Source organism: Lytechinus pictus, chromosome 11 (genome assembly GCF_037042905.1).
Source record: "Lytechinus pictus isolate F3 Inbred chromosome 11, Lp3.0, whole genome shotgun sequence".
In the NCBI taxonomy this organism is placed as follows: domain Eukaryota; kingdom Metazoa; phylum Echinodermata; class Echinoidea; order Temnopleuroida; family Toxopneustidae; genus Lytechinus; species Lytechinus pictus.
Window position 1 is genome coordinate 17,676,777 of NC_087255.1, and position 17,653 is coordinate 17,694,429.

The 17,653-nt window shown below is 35.9% G+C and overlaps 2 protein-coding genes across 2 annotated transcripts in view; both read left to right on the forward strand.

Annotated features, from left to right (window-relative positions):
- LOC129271892 (deleted in malignant brain tumors 1 protein-like) overlaps positions 1 to 2,090 on the forward strand; it is a 38,323-nt gene extending 36,233 nt beyond the window's left edge. The window contains exons 22-23 of the mRNA XM_064107041.1: positions 799 to 1,134; positions 1,741 to 2,090. Coding sequence (XP_063963111.1) covers positions 799 to 1,134; positions 1,741 to 2,090 — 686 coding nt within the window. The remainder of the gene's footprint in view (positions 1 to 798; positions 1,135 to 1,740) is intronic.
- An 11,261-nt stretch (positions 2,091 to 13,351) lies between these two features.
- Positions 13,352 to 17,444, forward strand: LOC129271893 (deleted in malignant brain tumors 1 protein-like). The gene is made up of 5 exons (XM_064107042.1): positions 13,352 to 13,643; positions 14,440 to 14,769; positions 15,928 to 16,260; positions 16,532 to 16,840; positions 17,407 to 17,444. The coding sequence occupies exons 1-5, from the start codon at positions 13,409 to 13,411 to the stop codon at positions 17,442 to 17,444; spliced, it is 1,245 nt and encodes a 414-aa protein (XP_063963112.1). The 5' UTR covers positions 13,352 to 13,408.
- The last annotated feature ends 209 nt before the right edge of the window (positions 17,445 to 17,653 follow it).

Consider the following 17,653-nt stretch of genomic DNA (forward strand, 5'->3'; position numbering starts at 1 on the left):
ACTCTCTATCCATCGTTTGAAACAGTTCTATCAGAATGTCCTTATTAAGAAAGCACTGTGTGTTAACACTGGTTTTACCAAAATCTTATATTTTCTGAACCGAACATTTCGGCGCAACTGCTTTCAGATTTCTAAACCTTGATTGTTCCATTAAAAAAAAACCAAAAAAATGCAAGGGGCTTCTGACCCCTATACAGTGGTTTTCAATATTTAGCGTGCTTTACGTTAATTATCCATATTCGGTATTTTTAAGGTTTTACCTGGTACTAAATCTTGAATTTCGATGCTCATCCTACATGATCATTTGAATGATACCATTTTTCTGGAAGCATTCATCAGTAAACACCATTGTTCTGAAATTATGTAAAATCGCGAAGAGTTCACGCGCCTGCTAAACATATTGAGCACACTAAACAAATATGAAACATAACGCAATAAGAACACTAAAAATACCAGAACCTTTCCATTTCTTACGGCTTTTTGTTTAACCTTATACCTTTCACTCATTACCAACATAATGCATGTTCTGCTCCTTTAAAGCAATGTATTTTCATGACACATTATACACTTGCAATATGAATATAATTCACACTTGGTCGTGTATGTGGAGTTGATATGAACCACCTACTATATATCAACTTGATATGATATCAAACATACCCAGATATCTTTTAAATGCTGATTATTTGTACTTTAAATGATATAAGTTGTATTGCATAATAGCATCATCACAGAAAATCATGCTCTTTGGCGTTACTTTTTGTAAAGCCGTGCAACCGATTTTATGTTTACGTACAGCAAATCCAGACCCATTCAAAGTACGTCTTGTCGGTGGATCTAATGATGCTGAAGGCAGAGTAGAGGTCATGCATAACGGATCCTGGGGAACCATATGTGATGATGACTGGGATCTGAGAGACGCCCGGGTGGTTTGCAAGATGCTGGGGTTTGATGGAGCTTTGGAAGCCCCGAGATCTGCTAGATTTGGTCAAGGATCTGGTCATATTTTGCTAAACTATGCCAGCTGTGAAGGAACTGAAGACAACCTAGCAGATTGTGCTCATCCAGGGATCGGGCGGTACTCTTACTCATGTAGCCATGCAATGGATGCAGGAGCCATTTGTCTCTCAGAAAGTACGAAGTTCACCCCCCCCCCCAATCTGTATCTAACCTCTCCAAGTGGAGAATATCGATTTTAAATACTTAAACCTCGAATTTATACCTTAAGAATACTGTTTCAGCGTTTCGGGACTTTCATTTAAATGGCGATTCAAAAAAATAAATATACTTTAAAGGCATATATATCTGAATCTTATGAACGTTAAAATATTACCTTGTTTGAGAAATGTTTTGGAAATTTTTGGTTGGTTAAATAAACTGTAAAACACATAGGACACTATGTTCAATGAAAAAGTAAATGAAAATTAATTCATGAAAATACGATAACTTCTTTCTCATGGTTTTGTTTTACGAGAACCAAATTATTGTAATGAACTTATGGCCACACTGTACACAGGCAATATGGCTATGCATATGTATTTGGAGTTGGAGTGAACCACGAGCCAGCGTACCCTTACCAAATAAAAAATTAAATTAAAAACAATTGTTTGGTGATGTCTAGATCAAAGGAATCGCATATATGTTCTTTTAATTGTGAAATATGATGTTCTTACATTGCAATCAGGATTTTTTTAATCTATTCTTTGCTGTTTCGCACAAAAAATCCAGATGCATTCCAAGTTCGCCTTGCTGGAGGATTAAACGATGCTGAAGGGAGAGTAGAGGTACTACATGACGGATCCTGGAGAACTATATGTGATGATGACTGGGATCTTAGAGACGTCAGGGTGGTGTGTAGGATGCTTGGGTTTGATGGAGCCTTGGAAGCCCCGCGATCTGCAAGGTTCGGCCATGGTTCTGGTCCTATTCATCTTCTTTTTGTCGGGTGTGATGGAACAGAAGACAACCTAGCAGACTGTTCTCATGTTGGGATTGGTCGTTTCTCATGTAGCCAGTCAAGGAATGCGGGAGCCATTTGTTTTTCTAGAGGTAGGTTAGGGATCGATTTTGTTTACGACTTGGGTTTCTGATTATAATTTACTGCAAAGTTGCACAAGCCTTTCTAGGCTTCAATTGTTATATCAAACTTACCTAATTGAAAAGTAAAGTTGTATTATTTCATTATGTTCATTTACTTTCTATCTTAATCAGATTCCTTTCTCAAACATTTTGCCTCTATGGGCCTACTCATATGAGTTTGTGTTCGGTGTGTGCGTTTGAGTGGTATTTATCTCTATTTCAATGTTGCGTTTTTTTGCCACTTAGTTTCTTTATCCTTTGCATCCCATTAAGTTATAAGCTTTTCATCCGCCTTACCACGAGTAAATCTATTTTGAACACAATGATATGCACCAAGAGACGAGCTAAGCTATTGATAGGTTTTTGATAAGTAATTTCTGATTAATGTGGTCCTTGCAGTTTTACATCGAATGTATTGTATGATATCTTGTCATTTCCTTTTTTCTATTTTTTCGCCAACCATTCATATTTTTTTCCTACTTTTCAGTTTCTAATGGTAGTTCTGAATTCGAGACTAGCCTGTCAAATAAAGTTCATGGCGATCTTTTCCTGTGGCTCGTAATATGCATTCCTGTCCTGAGTTCCATGGGTTTAGCGGCCTTTCTATTTTGCCTATGTCAAAGGCGGACGAAAAGAGCGAGGAGTTCTGATACTATTACATACATGGATTTGATGCATTCAAGAACTGTGAGCCATCAGGACTTGAACTCAACTTATCAAGATTTGAGTTCTCCGCCGAACTTACCACAATATTCGTCAGCCGATGTGTCAGTATATTATAAATCACATATAGCCTCAACAGAAGGCGAAGATACAATCAACGTCAGCCATGAATACACGGATCTAAATACCATTTTGGAAAAACAAACAATTTCTATAGATTCAGAGAGAAAAGTTTATATGGAGACAGGAGAAAAATCAGGCGAAGCGTATTATGAAAATCGAATAAGTGTACAAAGAAAAACAGAGAATAGTACACAGGATGCTGTTAAAAAATATATGGACATGAGGCCAATTGCACAAAGGATTTCAGATACTCCAGACACAGGGTTTGACGATTATCTTCTAGCAACCTCATCAAACGTGTCCAAGTCATGTGTGCACTTATCAGAAGGAACACCTATCTCTGATGTGGCAGGGAATGGAAACAGCAATGTTCAGGATAAAGGAAATAAGTACATGGACATGAATATTGTGTATCAAACGCCTGCATCTGGTTCAGACTTAGATGTTGATGGTTACCTTCTCCACGATATAACGTCAGCAGACACTGACCAAGATATTGATAAACATCTTCTTCGAAGCCTTACACCTGCCAAAAATAAAGTGATTTTGAATGATAACGCAGTATCAACAGGTTTTGCCAACAGCAGAAATGAACTAGATGTTAAAGAAGTATCGCAATCCAGCGGGCAAACTCATGAAAATGGGGAACATGATTACATGGATATCGAATCTCCTCGCCAAGATCCCAAAGAGTGCTAGCCATCATCTCTTACAATCTCACTTACGGGAAATGAAAGTTCTTCAGATGAAGCTCCCGACTCACTGGCTTCTACTTACTCCAATGCAAATATCAACAAAAAACGAAGCCCTATACTGATATACTTTTCAGGAGAGAATGATTCATAACTGCATGGACGATTGATATCAACACAGTTGCACTTTCCACCCCTCACGCCATATGTACTGTTCAAAGAAACTAACGGACAAGGGGAATCTGCCTGTAAAGACGTAAGACATAACTTTTTACAAAGAGGAGCATGAATGATTGAGCTAAACGAATAGCCATCGGAGCTATATCCGTATGATGACAAGGACTGATCATTGATAAGTGATGGTACATGTAAATTTATTGCACTTGCGACTGTACAAACACAATATTGAATTGCAAGATTTACTACCAAAATAAAATCGCATTAAATCTCTTGGCATATTTTGAAACTAAGACGAGGGTCACGATTAGAGCAACACAGTCGGCACGAATTCATTTTGAATACAGCTTCACCGATTTCTACTCAGAAATCCACTCGAAGAATTGATTCTAAAGTGTTAATGAAAGTTATCACCATACCATTTAGAACTGCTGACATCTCCCATATTGGCAAAAAAAAATATCAATTGACGTAATATCGACGACCTGTTTCGTTTAATTGTGTGATTTATAATTTCCTGACTAATAACATTACTAGTTTACGATGCATTTTCAGGTGTTGTTATATTTACCCATTATATAATTGGAGAGATATAAATAACCATCCTCTTGGTCGAAACAAACTTTCCTCACCTATACTAAGAAGCTGAAATGGCAAGAACCCATTTTAATTTGATGAAAACGAAGGAAAGCTTCAGAATTTATTTTTAACAAAACGTGACATAATCAATGGCGGTGTAACTGCTGTATTGTCAGAAGGAAACAAAATCATGTCACTGACACTTTTGCATTTCTTACATTCTGACAAATAACTTAAAACATATCATGCACCATTTTGTAGAACACAGCTAATGAATATTTTAATGGTTAAAAATACGATTTGGCCTGTAAAAAACAGTTGTACGTTACCAGTAGACGACATACTAGTATGTATTTTTATTACTTTTCATGATACAACATCCTGTATGTTCAACAATATTTAAAGAAAAAAATATCATTTGACCAAATGAGATTTATAGACATTCTTTATATTGTGAGAATTAAAACCAAAAATTTAATTATATCTCCGTAGCTATTAATAATGATCTCAGCGCTACATATGATCTTTTAACGACAGTTACCTCGCCAATAGATATTTACATCATCTTGGATTAAAGTCTTTTCTTAATTATTATTACCTTCATAATATGTTAGGTAATTATGTCATTAGGTGCAATTATGAGTTAACACATTTTTGAGATGATCTTATACATTTAATAAAAATAAAAAAAATATAAATAACCGTCCTCTTGGTATATTTTTTTCTTCTATACTATGAAACTGAAATGGCAATAACCATTGTTATCAAAGTCATCCGTTATGAAAGTATATTACAAAGACTTTTCAATTTTAATTTGGTGACGATGAATGTAAGCTTTAGAATTTATTTTTGACCAAAATTGACATGATACAATAGTGGTAAAACCGATGTATTGTCTGAACGAAACCAAACCAAGTTGGACACTTTCGCACTTTTTTTAAATAAATGAAAACATATCCAGCATTATTATGCAGAACACAATTGATGTATAGCTATTATAATGGTGAAAAAAAAATACTATTTGGACTAAATTGTAGCGACCAAACTAATTCCTTTGATTTTACAGTTTGATTTGTCGCCCTTTTTATCACTATACTACCATACGGGTGTCGTGATTTTTTTTTTTTTTTTTTTTTTTTAAACAAGTGCACACCTAGTTACCAATAATTATTTGAAAGCAGGATAAAAGAGCATTGTAGATTAAATGTCTTGCTCACGGGCATAGGTGCCGCGGCCGGGGATCGAACCCCGGACTTTCCATGTATAGCCTGGCGCCTTAGACCACTCGGCCACGGCACCTCCGTGACCGAGTCATAGACCGCGATACATTACTTTTTGGTCACGTGGGTCTGATATGATTACACCGAGAAAAAATAGACCTTTCTTTTTTTCTGTCATAATCTTATATTGTTATACTGTCGTCGAAAACATATCAAATAATTCAAATATACACTCATTATTAAGTTTTGTATTCACAAGTATAGTATATTTCAATGTAGTACGATATGACGTCATAAATTATAATGCGGAGCTATATCAGGCAAGTCTTTGCAGCTTGGTAGCAACCTTATCCCGAGCAAATTAAACGAAGTCGTCAAGACTCCTCTTAGTTCCTCTAAGCGGGAAGGCTATACCGTTTCATATTCGGATGTGTGTTTGTAGTTAATTATTTATCAGGTATGTTAAATAAATTGATCAGATATTTCACTTTGCTTGCAATTACAGCATAGAGCTTTTTATAATGTCTTTTGGGGAAATGTTTTATAGTTGGCTAGAGCAGTGTTAAAATATACACCACTTTTCCTTTTTTGGGTGTTTTCTTTTTGCATCTAAATTATAGCTTTGAAATGTTGATTATATATATTGTAAAACAAACTGCTTAGTATTTCCAGCGGCTCAATTAATTGTCAATGATGGTATTTAATCACTTTGCATTTATTGAATATGTCGTATGTACTAAACGATGGAAAGAACGTGTATAAACGTAGTCTTTTCTTATATGTGTATACCATTATGTATTTAAATGTATAGCTAGTCTGCAGTATATCTGATTTCTTTTCGATAATTGATTATTTTCTCTGTTTTGTGGAAGTAATAAATGATAATATTGTGTGATACATAGTACATGATTATAATCTATTCTTCTTTTTTTACCATAGCCGCTGAGGCCGTTATTTTTTCAGGCTGCTGGCCATAGGCACAGCCAACCAGGTGATGCACATGCAACTTTTTACTGGGAAATTGATAAACTAGGGTGAGTTATTGTAGTGATTTATAACATGAAAATATTATATAGTCCTAGTCAGATACAATTCGTATTGATTTTTATGATATTGTGAAAGTGCATTTCTTGTACAGAATTCTGAGTATTGATGATGATGGAAATTGATATTGATTTGTATTATCTTATACTCACAATGTTTTCGTTTATCTTCTGTAAGATGCAGGGGTTTCGGTTAATGTTTATTGTCAAGAATAAACAGTATATGCACAACAACTTTGTTACCGCCTGATCTGCGCCTTCTGTTGTTCTTCTCTTTCGCCCTTGGGTGATATCTCCTTGGTATAACTGGCCCCCACCAAAAAATAAATAACATATATCGATTGTTCGGTACGTTACCAGTGGACGATATATATATATATATATATATGCTAGCCATTCATTTCTCTTAAACAGTATTGAAACAAAATATTAGGTAGTATTTGACAATATGAATAAATATGTTTGATACCCTGTATTTACCATGTAAGAATAAAAAGAAAAGAATTAACAATAATAATGCATACATAACTTTTATATGCCATATTCTCCCTATGATATAACTCTAGCCAAAAACATTTACATCATCTTGGATTAAAGACTTTTCTTAATTATTACCTCGATAGATATAGGTAATAATACAATTAGGTGCAATTATGAGTTTACAACACATTTTTGAGGTGTTCTTATACATTAAGTACTGGTTTATACGAGAAATATAAATAACTGTCCTCTCGGTATATTTTTTGTTCTTCTATACTATGAAACTGAAATGGCAATAAACATTGTTGTCGAGGTCATCCGTTATGAAAGTATATTACAAAGACTTTTCAATCTTAATTTCATAACGATGGAGGCAAGCTTTAGAATTTACTTTTAACAAAAATTGACATAATACAACGTTGGTAAAACCGATGTATTAAACCAAGCTGGACATTTTCGCACTTTTTTACTGTGGTAAATAAATGAAAATATATTATGCATCATAACTCAGAACACAATTGATGTATATAATAGTGGTAAAATGTTACTATTTTGGCTTAAGTAACATAATTGATATATATACGTTACTATTTAACTATCCATGCTAGAAAACCATTTTTGTTAAACAGTATTTGAAAAAACATAGATTTGGAAATATTAGTATATATGTTGATAGCCTTTCTTAGTGAGAATTAAAAGAAAATAAAAATAAATAAATGCATTCATAGCTCTTAATACGCCATATTCTCAACGTTCCAAATTAAATTTTTCTATGACAATTACTTATGATATTCCTCTCGCAAAAAGATATTTATACCATCTTGAATTAAATGTTTTGCAACGATAAAATTAGAGTTGAATTTAGCGAGAGCACAGAACTTGCAGTTTTTCTCTATGAATTCTGGTATCAGGGGCCTGAGAGCAACTTTTGAAGAGAGGGGTGTAGCTGGTTTGGGGGAAAAAGACAAGCGAAAAAAATGATTTCGTTTAAGAACGTTATTTTGGTCAGACAAAAAATCGAAGGGCAAAAAAAAAACAGAAAATGGTTTTCGTTCCAATATGATAGTGATTTTGGTTAACTTTTCACATTTTAGCATACCAACCTGATTCCAGGGAGGTGCTGCCTATGTAATGTAGCATAAAAAAGCACCCCAAGAAAAATATTGGGGAGGGGTGCTTCAACCCCAATAACTTCGCTTCTCGGGACCATGTCTCGGATCTGCTTCATATAGAGCCAAGCGCAGTTGTAAATGGGCGAGTCAGGGGGCCGCAGTCCCCCTCCAAATATATATGATAAAATAAAATTATAATAAAAAAAATTAAGAATAAAAGATAAATAATTGAATAAAAGAAATTAGTAGAAATAAGATTTTTTTTTTAAATGAATAAAACATGTATAAATTGTATAAAGCAATATTGACTAGCAGCACAGGTTGAAGGGGTAAATTTACAAATTAAATTACAACTGATATTATAACAAAGCAAAATAAGTAGAAGTATAGTACACGCAGATTACAGTGACTAAATTACACCATGAGCAAGCTGGGCATTATTTCATGATAGGAAACGTAATTGAACGAGATTGATAACGAGAGAGACGAATCTGGAATAAGATTGAGGGATAGGGGGTAGAGAGAGAGAGCAAATGAGAGGGGGAGAGAGAATGGTAGGAGTGACAGTGAAAACAGCCTCAAAAGACTATTAATGAACATCAATATTTATTAACATGATATGTACTACACAAATTACCTTCCTAAATGAGAAAGATTTATATTATAAATATTGCAATGGCCCTTCATGATCAGACTTTTGTACCACGGTTGACGATTATAATCAATATATTTGCCGGCAATAAGGAAATCCCAAAATGCATAATTGCATCAATGGTGCCTGTATTTTTAAACACATCTTGACTAAATGATTAAAGAAAGTAAAGATCTACCTGGAACGGGTTTCGTGCCAAGCCTCTAGAAAAAGTCGTCTCAACGCAGCTGGTTACATCACATTTGTTAAAACGTCTTGGATACAATACACCATGTAGACAGTCTGCATACAGAAGGAACCACGCTCCCAAGACAGCTTTGGTGTGTTTTCAGAATGGTAGCGTCTAGATAATCGTAAGTATGTAATTCTGATGTCACTGGACATGTCTTATCCTTTTTACACCTTGGCCCGTATTCTGATAGCAGGTTTAACTTAACCCTAGTCTAAAGTTAACCCTGGTTTAACTAAACCTCCTCTAAACCTCACCTCTGGTCTAAGTGTAGTTTAATTATTTTGGTATTCTGATAGCCAGGTTTAACTAAACCTGGGTTAAACCCGGGTTTAAATTCTTTTTGGAAATAATAATCCTCTTTTAACCAAGACTAGCACCTTTTTGGTAAATTAGTGCTGCAGGGATGACTGCAACAAAGTTGAAAAAATGTCACTTAAGTTGTTTTTTCTTAAAAATTTGGATTTTATGGAAACTAATTACAACTATTGTAGTGAAAGAAAAGCATTCATCACCCATATATGGTAAGAAATTTTCATTAAGATTATCTTTATATTTTTTAATTACTAAAACATTTCAATCCCAAACCGAGTGACCTGCATAGTTTTGTGTGTATCAGTCCCATTGATTGCTTTTCATGTTTGTCAAAATCTAAATTGAATAGATTCACCTCACCCACTCTAGACTAGAGTCTAGACTCTAGTCCTATAGATCTAAAACAATAAGTTAAGAGGTCGACATCTTTATTCTAACTTTATGTAAGGGGAAATTTTTGTAACTTTTGAGAGTAGTCTTGGGTCTAACATTAGGCCTAGGCTAGTATAGTTAGATCTAGCTTAGGCCCAATTGTTTGGAGGAGAATTGAACATTGTTTTGACTTTTTTTACTTTCCTGAAGCAAACCATAGTCTAGTGGAGCAACCGAGACTGAAGCTACATTATACATATTTATAGTATTGGTCTAGGCCTAGAACATCATTCAGGAATTAGGCTGGCTTAGCCTTGGGACAGGGATAGATATAGATCTATATTCTAACCTTAGTCTTAGTTAGAATCTAGTAGAATAGATCTGATTTGTCTTAGACAAAAAGCTTCAGTCTCTGTATTGTTCCGCTGAGTCTATGATGAGTATGACAGTCTACGTTGCCGTTGGCCTCTCTCACCAAGGCAATGTGATATGACAATAAAATGTCAGAATTTTTTCAATAAATCCCCAGAAACGACGGTTATTCCTGTCTACAGTGTTAGATCTGACTATCGCTATGCATTGCCATTGCTTGCCAAGTAACTAGGCCTGGCTAAATGACATCTCTCTACTCCTGTTTTAGGTCCATATCTGTTTCTTTGAAGAGTTTTTATTTTATTTAAATATTTTTGGGGACTTGTTTAGGTTTCCAGGTCCAGGACTAAAAAACAGGCCTAAACCTAGACCAACAACAGCTTAGTCTTGACTAGACTAGGCCAGGCCTAGATTTATGTAAGAATTTAGATCTAGGCCTTACGTTAGTCTGTGCTATCTAGTCTACTGACTTACTGTATGATCTAGAATCTCTAACGCTGGCCTAGTTCTAGACTAAATAACTTAGACCCTATCTAGATCTAGAACTAGATCTGTATCAATCTAGGCCTAGGTCTACATGTAATAGGTCTAGATCTAGAGATTTGTAGACTCTCAATTTAGATTCTAAATCGAAAAATAGTAAATGTAGGCTAGTCTACAGTAGATCTACTCATCTAACCTTAGGCATGACAAAAGAAGTAGGCTAGAGATCTAAAGGATTATTACTAGATCTAAAGAATCTAGATCTAGGCCTAGATCTAAAGCCAGGGACTGTAGTTCGAGATCTAGAGGTCTAGCACCCCCTTAAAACTAGAACTAAGCCTACAGCTACATGTAGTTCTCTATGTAGCCAAACAACAGTTAGCATTGACTATTGTCTTAATCTTATTTTGGTGTGTGTAGTTACCATACAAACACATATTTTGATGAATGAGAAAATGTGTCTTGCAGATTATTTTACCTCAAAACCTATGTGTTCTAAATTTCATGAGCATAGGCCTATGTCATAAAATGAAGAAGTTCAATCCACGAGATGTGTTTACACATTTATTGATTTAATATGATGTTACCATGGCAACAAAGTTTCCAACACACACAAATATATGTCTTGCAGATCTATACCTCAAAACCAATGTGTGAGCCGACTTTTATAAGAATTGGTTGAAAAATGAAAACTTAATGAAGGAGTTCAAACCGCAAGATTTTCACCTAATTTCATTATGTAATATGTTGTTACCATGGCAACACGATTTCTGATACACCCAAATATATGTCTTGCAGATCTATACCTCAAAACCAATGTGTGAGCCAACTTTTATAAGAATTGGTTGAAAAATGAAAACTAATGAAGGAGTTCGAACTACAAAATTTTCACCTTATTTTCGTTATATAATATGTTGTTACCATGGCAACACGATTCTGATACAGGCAAAAATATGTCAGACATCTTCACCTCAACATTAATGTATGTGCCAAATTTTTAAGAGAATTGACCAGTTGGAAACTGATAAAGTATCGATAAATGATCATCCCTTATATTTTACCTTAAAGTGATTTGTTACCATGGCAACATGATTTTTTTTGTAAAGACATAAAATATTTTTTGCACATCTTCACATCAAGACTAATGTTTGTACCACATTTAATGAGAATTGGTTAAAACTTAGGAAGTAGTTGGAATTGCAAGATTTTTACATAGTTTTTGCCATAATATACCGTTTCCATGGCAACACAATTTCCAACACATGCAAAAATGTGTCTTGCAAATCTTCACCTCAAGACTTATGTCTGTGCCAAATATCATGAGAAATGGTTTGAAAATTATAAAGTAATTAAAACCACAAGTTTTTCACCTAATTTTCGATATTTGATATGTTACCATGGCAACGCGATTTTTTATATACTTTAGGCATAGAATATGTTTTGCACATCTTCACATTAAGACTAATGTATGTGCCAAATTTCACGAGAATTGGTTAAAAACTGAGGAAGTAATTGGAACAGCAAGATTTATGCTTAGTTTTTGTCATACTATACCGTTACCATGGCAACACAATTTCCGACACATGCAAAAATGAGTCTTGCACATCTTTACCTCAAAATCAATGTGTTAGCCAACTTTCTTGAGAATTGGTAGAAAACTGATTAAGTATTTTAAACGGCAAAATTTTGAACCATAATATACTGTTACCATGGCAACACAATTTCCGAAAAAGGGAAAAAAAATTCTTACACCTCCTTACCTTGAGACCAAAGTGTGTTCCAAATTTCATGAGAATCTGTTAAAAACTGAGGAAGTAGCTCGAAATGCAATATAGGCATAAATTCTAAAAAATTGTTGGCCATGAATTGTTGGATTTAAACCAGGCTTAAACTACCCCCTGCGCGAGTTTAACTTTTTGAGGATTTATTACCACACTTAGTCCAGGGTTAACTTAAACCTTGCTATCGGAATACGAAATTTAAACCTAGGTTTAAATATGGCAGTTTATTACCACACTTAGACTAGGGTTAAGTTAAACCACGCTATCAGAATACGGGCCCTTATGTCCAATATAATATGATCCCAGCACTTCAAGAAGAATGTGGTGCTATTCACCTGCTTATAGTTATTGAGCTGACGTCTTATATCATTGGACGAGTATAGCATTAAAAAAGCGTTGAGGCGGTGTCAACTCACACTCGGGACTCACACCATAGTGGAATATACGGTGTCCCGCAAGGATGAGTAACTTCCAAAGTTATGTTGGCATTCAACAAATACCCCAAGTTCATTGACCCTTAATGACCCTTGATCTTGAATGAAACTCAGGCAAGATATTTAGTAATACTTCGTTACCCTTATGTCCACATATACATTCTAAGAAATGATTACATTAAAAAAAATAACTTTAGGTTAAGATTTCGATTCCCCCGAGAATGGTCTAAGTTCAATGACACTTAATTACTTTTGACCTTGATCACGTGACCTGAAACTCTGGCAGGATGTTTAAAAATACTTCGAGTACTTTTTGGCCAAGATTCATGAACTAAGTCAATATACTTTCTAAGTTATAATGACATTTCAAAAACTTAACCTTCGGTTAAGATTTCAATGTTTACGACGTTCAGAGACATCCATCTAGGTATCTATAGGTACATAACTATAAACTAAGTGCTCGTCTAATAATTCAACAAGGTGGGGATCGCATAAATGCACATCGACGAAATAACGAAATAATATTCGTGAATGTTCAAAGGTTGTTCAATGGCTCCAACAGCGGCGAAGGAAGAGTGGATGTCTTGTACTGTGGATCGTGGATGACCGTTTGTGGGCAGTCGTGGGATCTACGGGCTGCAAGGGTTATTTGTAGAATGCTCGGATTCGAAGGGGCTTTGGATGCGCCAAAAACTGCTAGGTATGGCCAAGGATCTGGTGATACGCTTTTTGCCCGTTGCTGGGGAACAGAGGAGAGCCTGGGAGACTGTTTTTACATTGGGATCCATTCTCTTTGTGGACATCAATGGGATGCATCCGCTGTGTGTTATTCAGGAGGTAAGATGTCGACGATTATTTTTATTTTAATTTGTTGGAACGTAAGAGATGTCCCCATCCCGTATACTTTCAACGAAGTTGTCCCAACCACAACGGGGACGGTAAATATGCAGTCGATTTTCAAAATACGAGATGCTACCATAGACACAGCGAAAATTGCCGATATTGCACTTAGGTCTGAGTCTGAACTGTGATAAAACAGTGAGCATGTAATTTTGGGTTTGGCACAATGATAGGTAAATGTAATGGGTTGAACTTGAATGTAAATGTAAAGCAATTACAATCAACAAAATATCTCGGCATATTATTAGATCCCAGTTTAAAGTGGAGTCTGCATATCATGTAAATCATGTTCATCCGATATTTGAAAGATTGTACTGACCACCCTCTTACTTTTCTAAAGATTTGATATTATGGCTATCTAGGGGATAACCCATACAAGCTTATTCTGCTTTTGTTATCCCCCTCCATGTACTTGTATATTTTCTTTGTATTTTTGTTGTCTTTCTGTATTCATCTTTTAATGGATGCATTGCCTTTGTACTTGCACCTGTATTTTTTTTACTAGTACTGGAAAATAAATTGAATTGAAATTGAATTGAAAAATGAATACCCAAGAAATAAAACAAAAACAAATTTTGTTTTGTGGTGCCCAAATCCAAGAGACCGTAGACACCTTTTGAATGCTGATCTGATGTTCTTTTAAAGTGAAATTAGTTTAGTATCCTCACATAAAATAAGAAAAATTTGGCAGTTATTCTCCTTGTTTAAGCAGTATTTTCGTATTTTCGCACAGCTAATCCATACCAATTACAAGTTCGCCTTGCCGGTGGATCTGACGATGCTGAAGGCAGAGTAGAGGTACTGCATGACGGGTCCTGGGGTACTGTATGTGATGTGTGGTGGGATCTTAGAGACGCTAGGGTGGTTTGCAGGACGCTTGGGTTTGATGGAGCCCTTGAGGCACCGGGATCTGCGAGGTTTGGTCAAGGTTCCGGTCGAGTTCTGCTGATGTATGTCAACTGTGAAGGAACTGAAAACAACCTAGCGGGCTGTGCACATGCTGGGATTGCACGTTACCCATGTATGCATTCGAGGGATGCAGGAGCCGTATGTTACTCAGGAGGTAGATATTTACTTGCACTCTTTTTTTAACTATTGAAATTGTACTCGCAAAATAGGTAATCGCGAGCATTCCTGTAATGCCTTTAATGTTTAGATTTAAATATATCAGCATATCACTGAATTTCACTATCTGTTTCTCTTATCTGTTAACCCCATTCCACAATACATTTATTCCAATTTGCAATAGAACCATTCAGCATTCACCTAATCAATGGCGCCAACGATTTGGAAGGCAGAGTGAAGATTCTGTACAAAGGAGGCGTGGGAACTGTATGTGATGATAAGTGGGATCTTCGAGATGCAAGAGTGGTTTGTAATATGCTTGGATTTGATGGGGCATTGGCCGCACCAGGAAGAGCTACCTTTGGTGCTGGAAGTGGCAAAATCTTGTTTGATGACGTTGATTGTAAAGGGACGGAGGATTCCCTTGCTGACTGCTTCCACCGTGGACTTGGAGTCAACAACTGCAACCATGACAGTGATGCTGGTGTTGTTTGCTTTACAAGAGGTAATTATTTTCAATCAATCACAATTCCCTTGAAGCATTAATCAAGTTTAAAAATGGTTGATTCGATGAGTTGTGTAGAATCCTTAATGTCAAGCTTGGTATTTTTATTATTTTGAGGTATTATTTTTGTATACATACACTATAGTTGAAAGAAATCTTCTTCACTATATTAAGATTCGAATATGTAAGCGTGGGTACAGCTTACAATTCCTCAGCAGTGTCCAACATGATACCCGAAAAGCTATACACTGTTATAAAATTCATTTGTTGAAAAGACAGAAAAGGGTCTTCTGTTGAGTCTAGAGACATATAAACTTGAACAGTTCTTTAAAAAATGCAAAATTATTATTGTACATTTTTGTGTAATATCTTTCTGTTTTAACAGTGTAGATTATCTTTGATAGCCAAAACGGATGGATAAATAGCCAAACCGGATGGTGCGAGAATGACCATTAAACCAAGGAATACTATTCAAGGTGTGACATCCCTTGACAATGAAATAAATTATAAAAAAAAAACTATATTTGTCATTATTGTCTATGAATGTCGTAGGCCTAAGACTGAAAGGTGAGTCAAGTCAGAACTAAAAATATGCATTATGCATTATGTATACATTAAAATACCCTATAACCTGTATTGTTTTCACCTTAGATCAATCATCTCCCTTCCAATTAAGGCTGACCGGTGGAGGAAGTAATGCTGAAGGCACAGTAAACGTTATGCATAATGGATCCTGGGGAACTGTATGCGACTTAAATTGGGATCTGCATGACGCCCGGGTGGTTTGTAGGATGCTGGGGTTTGATGGAGCCTTGGAGGCACCGAAATCTGCTAGATTTGGTCAAGGATCTGGGAGAGTTCTTCTTAACTGGGTCGAATGCGATGGATCAGAAGACAATCTTGCGGACTGCTCGCAACCAGGAGTTGGGGATTATACTTACTGTGGTCATAATAAAGATGCAGGAGTCGTCTGCTTCATTGAAGGTATGTTTTGATTTTTCGTCTCGAAAACTTTCGCCCCACAAAAAGAACCAGACATTATTTGAAATACGGAAATGTCCTTGCTTTCTATTTATGGCTAAATATGTACATCTTTACAAAAGGATACAAATATTGGGCAAAATAAAGACCTATAATACATTTTTTTAAGTAGTAGTCTAAACTTGAAAATCAACAGAACTACCACTTACCAATTTCCAAAATGGTCTGATAATTGGATGCGTCAGAATACTGTTTCGCTTTTTTTTTTGTCTAGTTCGACTTGCAGATGGAGTCAGTGAAAATGAGGGAAGGGTAGAGATTCTCCATGAAGGGTCTTGGGGAACTGTATGTGATGATTTATGGGATCTGGATGATGCTACCGTTGTATGCAGACACTTAGGATTTGAGGGAGCCCTGGCTGCGTTACCCCAGGCTCACTTTGGTGAGGGTTCTGGTGATATCTTTTTGGATGGTGTTCAGTGCAATGGATCAGAAGTCAACCTCAAAGACTGTAATCACAGCGGAATAAGTATACATGATTGTGCACATAAAGAGGATGCCAGCGTCATATGCAGAAATACAGGTAACTTTAATGAAACTGTGTCAATGCCCTCCCCAGAACACACCCACACACATACACACACACACACCCACTAACTATTTATTTGTCCCAAGATTGATCGTAGGGGCATTGTGGTCTAGTGGTCATGATTATCGTATTTTAATCTGAGGGAAGTGGGTTCGATTCCCAGCCATGGCGTGTTTTCCTACAGCAAAAATTACCCACATTGTGCTGCACTCAACCCAAGTGAAGTGAATGGGTACCCGGTAGGAAGAAATCCCTCGAATGCTCGAGCGGACGATCAAGGTAGTCGTGCTAAAGCCGGGGTAATAACATAATCATGTTAAGCAGGGCCCGCTGGGAGAACAGTTGGCGCAACTGAAGTGGCTACCCTGGGTAAAATATAACGTTATTATTGTTGTTGTTGTTATGATTACAACTATTATGAAGTTTTTATTCACTATCAAAATTCACTTCATGTGATATCACGTTGCAGGCTACAGGGGTTTGTCTCTCTTTTGGAATTTCCTTACTTGTCGATCTCTCGATAAATGATCATCCCTTATATTTTACCTTAAATTTTACAGTTACGGCATCACCATATCTGTTTCCAAGGGAAATCTAGATTCTGAACATTTAACCCGTATAATGGAGTTGCATCGTAAAAGTATTTCATAGGAGATAAATGAATTGGATAATATTAGGTTCAGAATCCTTTTCAATTGAATCAATTGTCTACCCTCTTTTTAATCCGTGACCAAAATCTACAAGAACTCGTTTAGAATTTCAATGTGTTGCTTTTTTAACCTCAGTAATAATAATGATAATAATAAT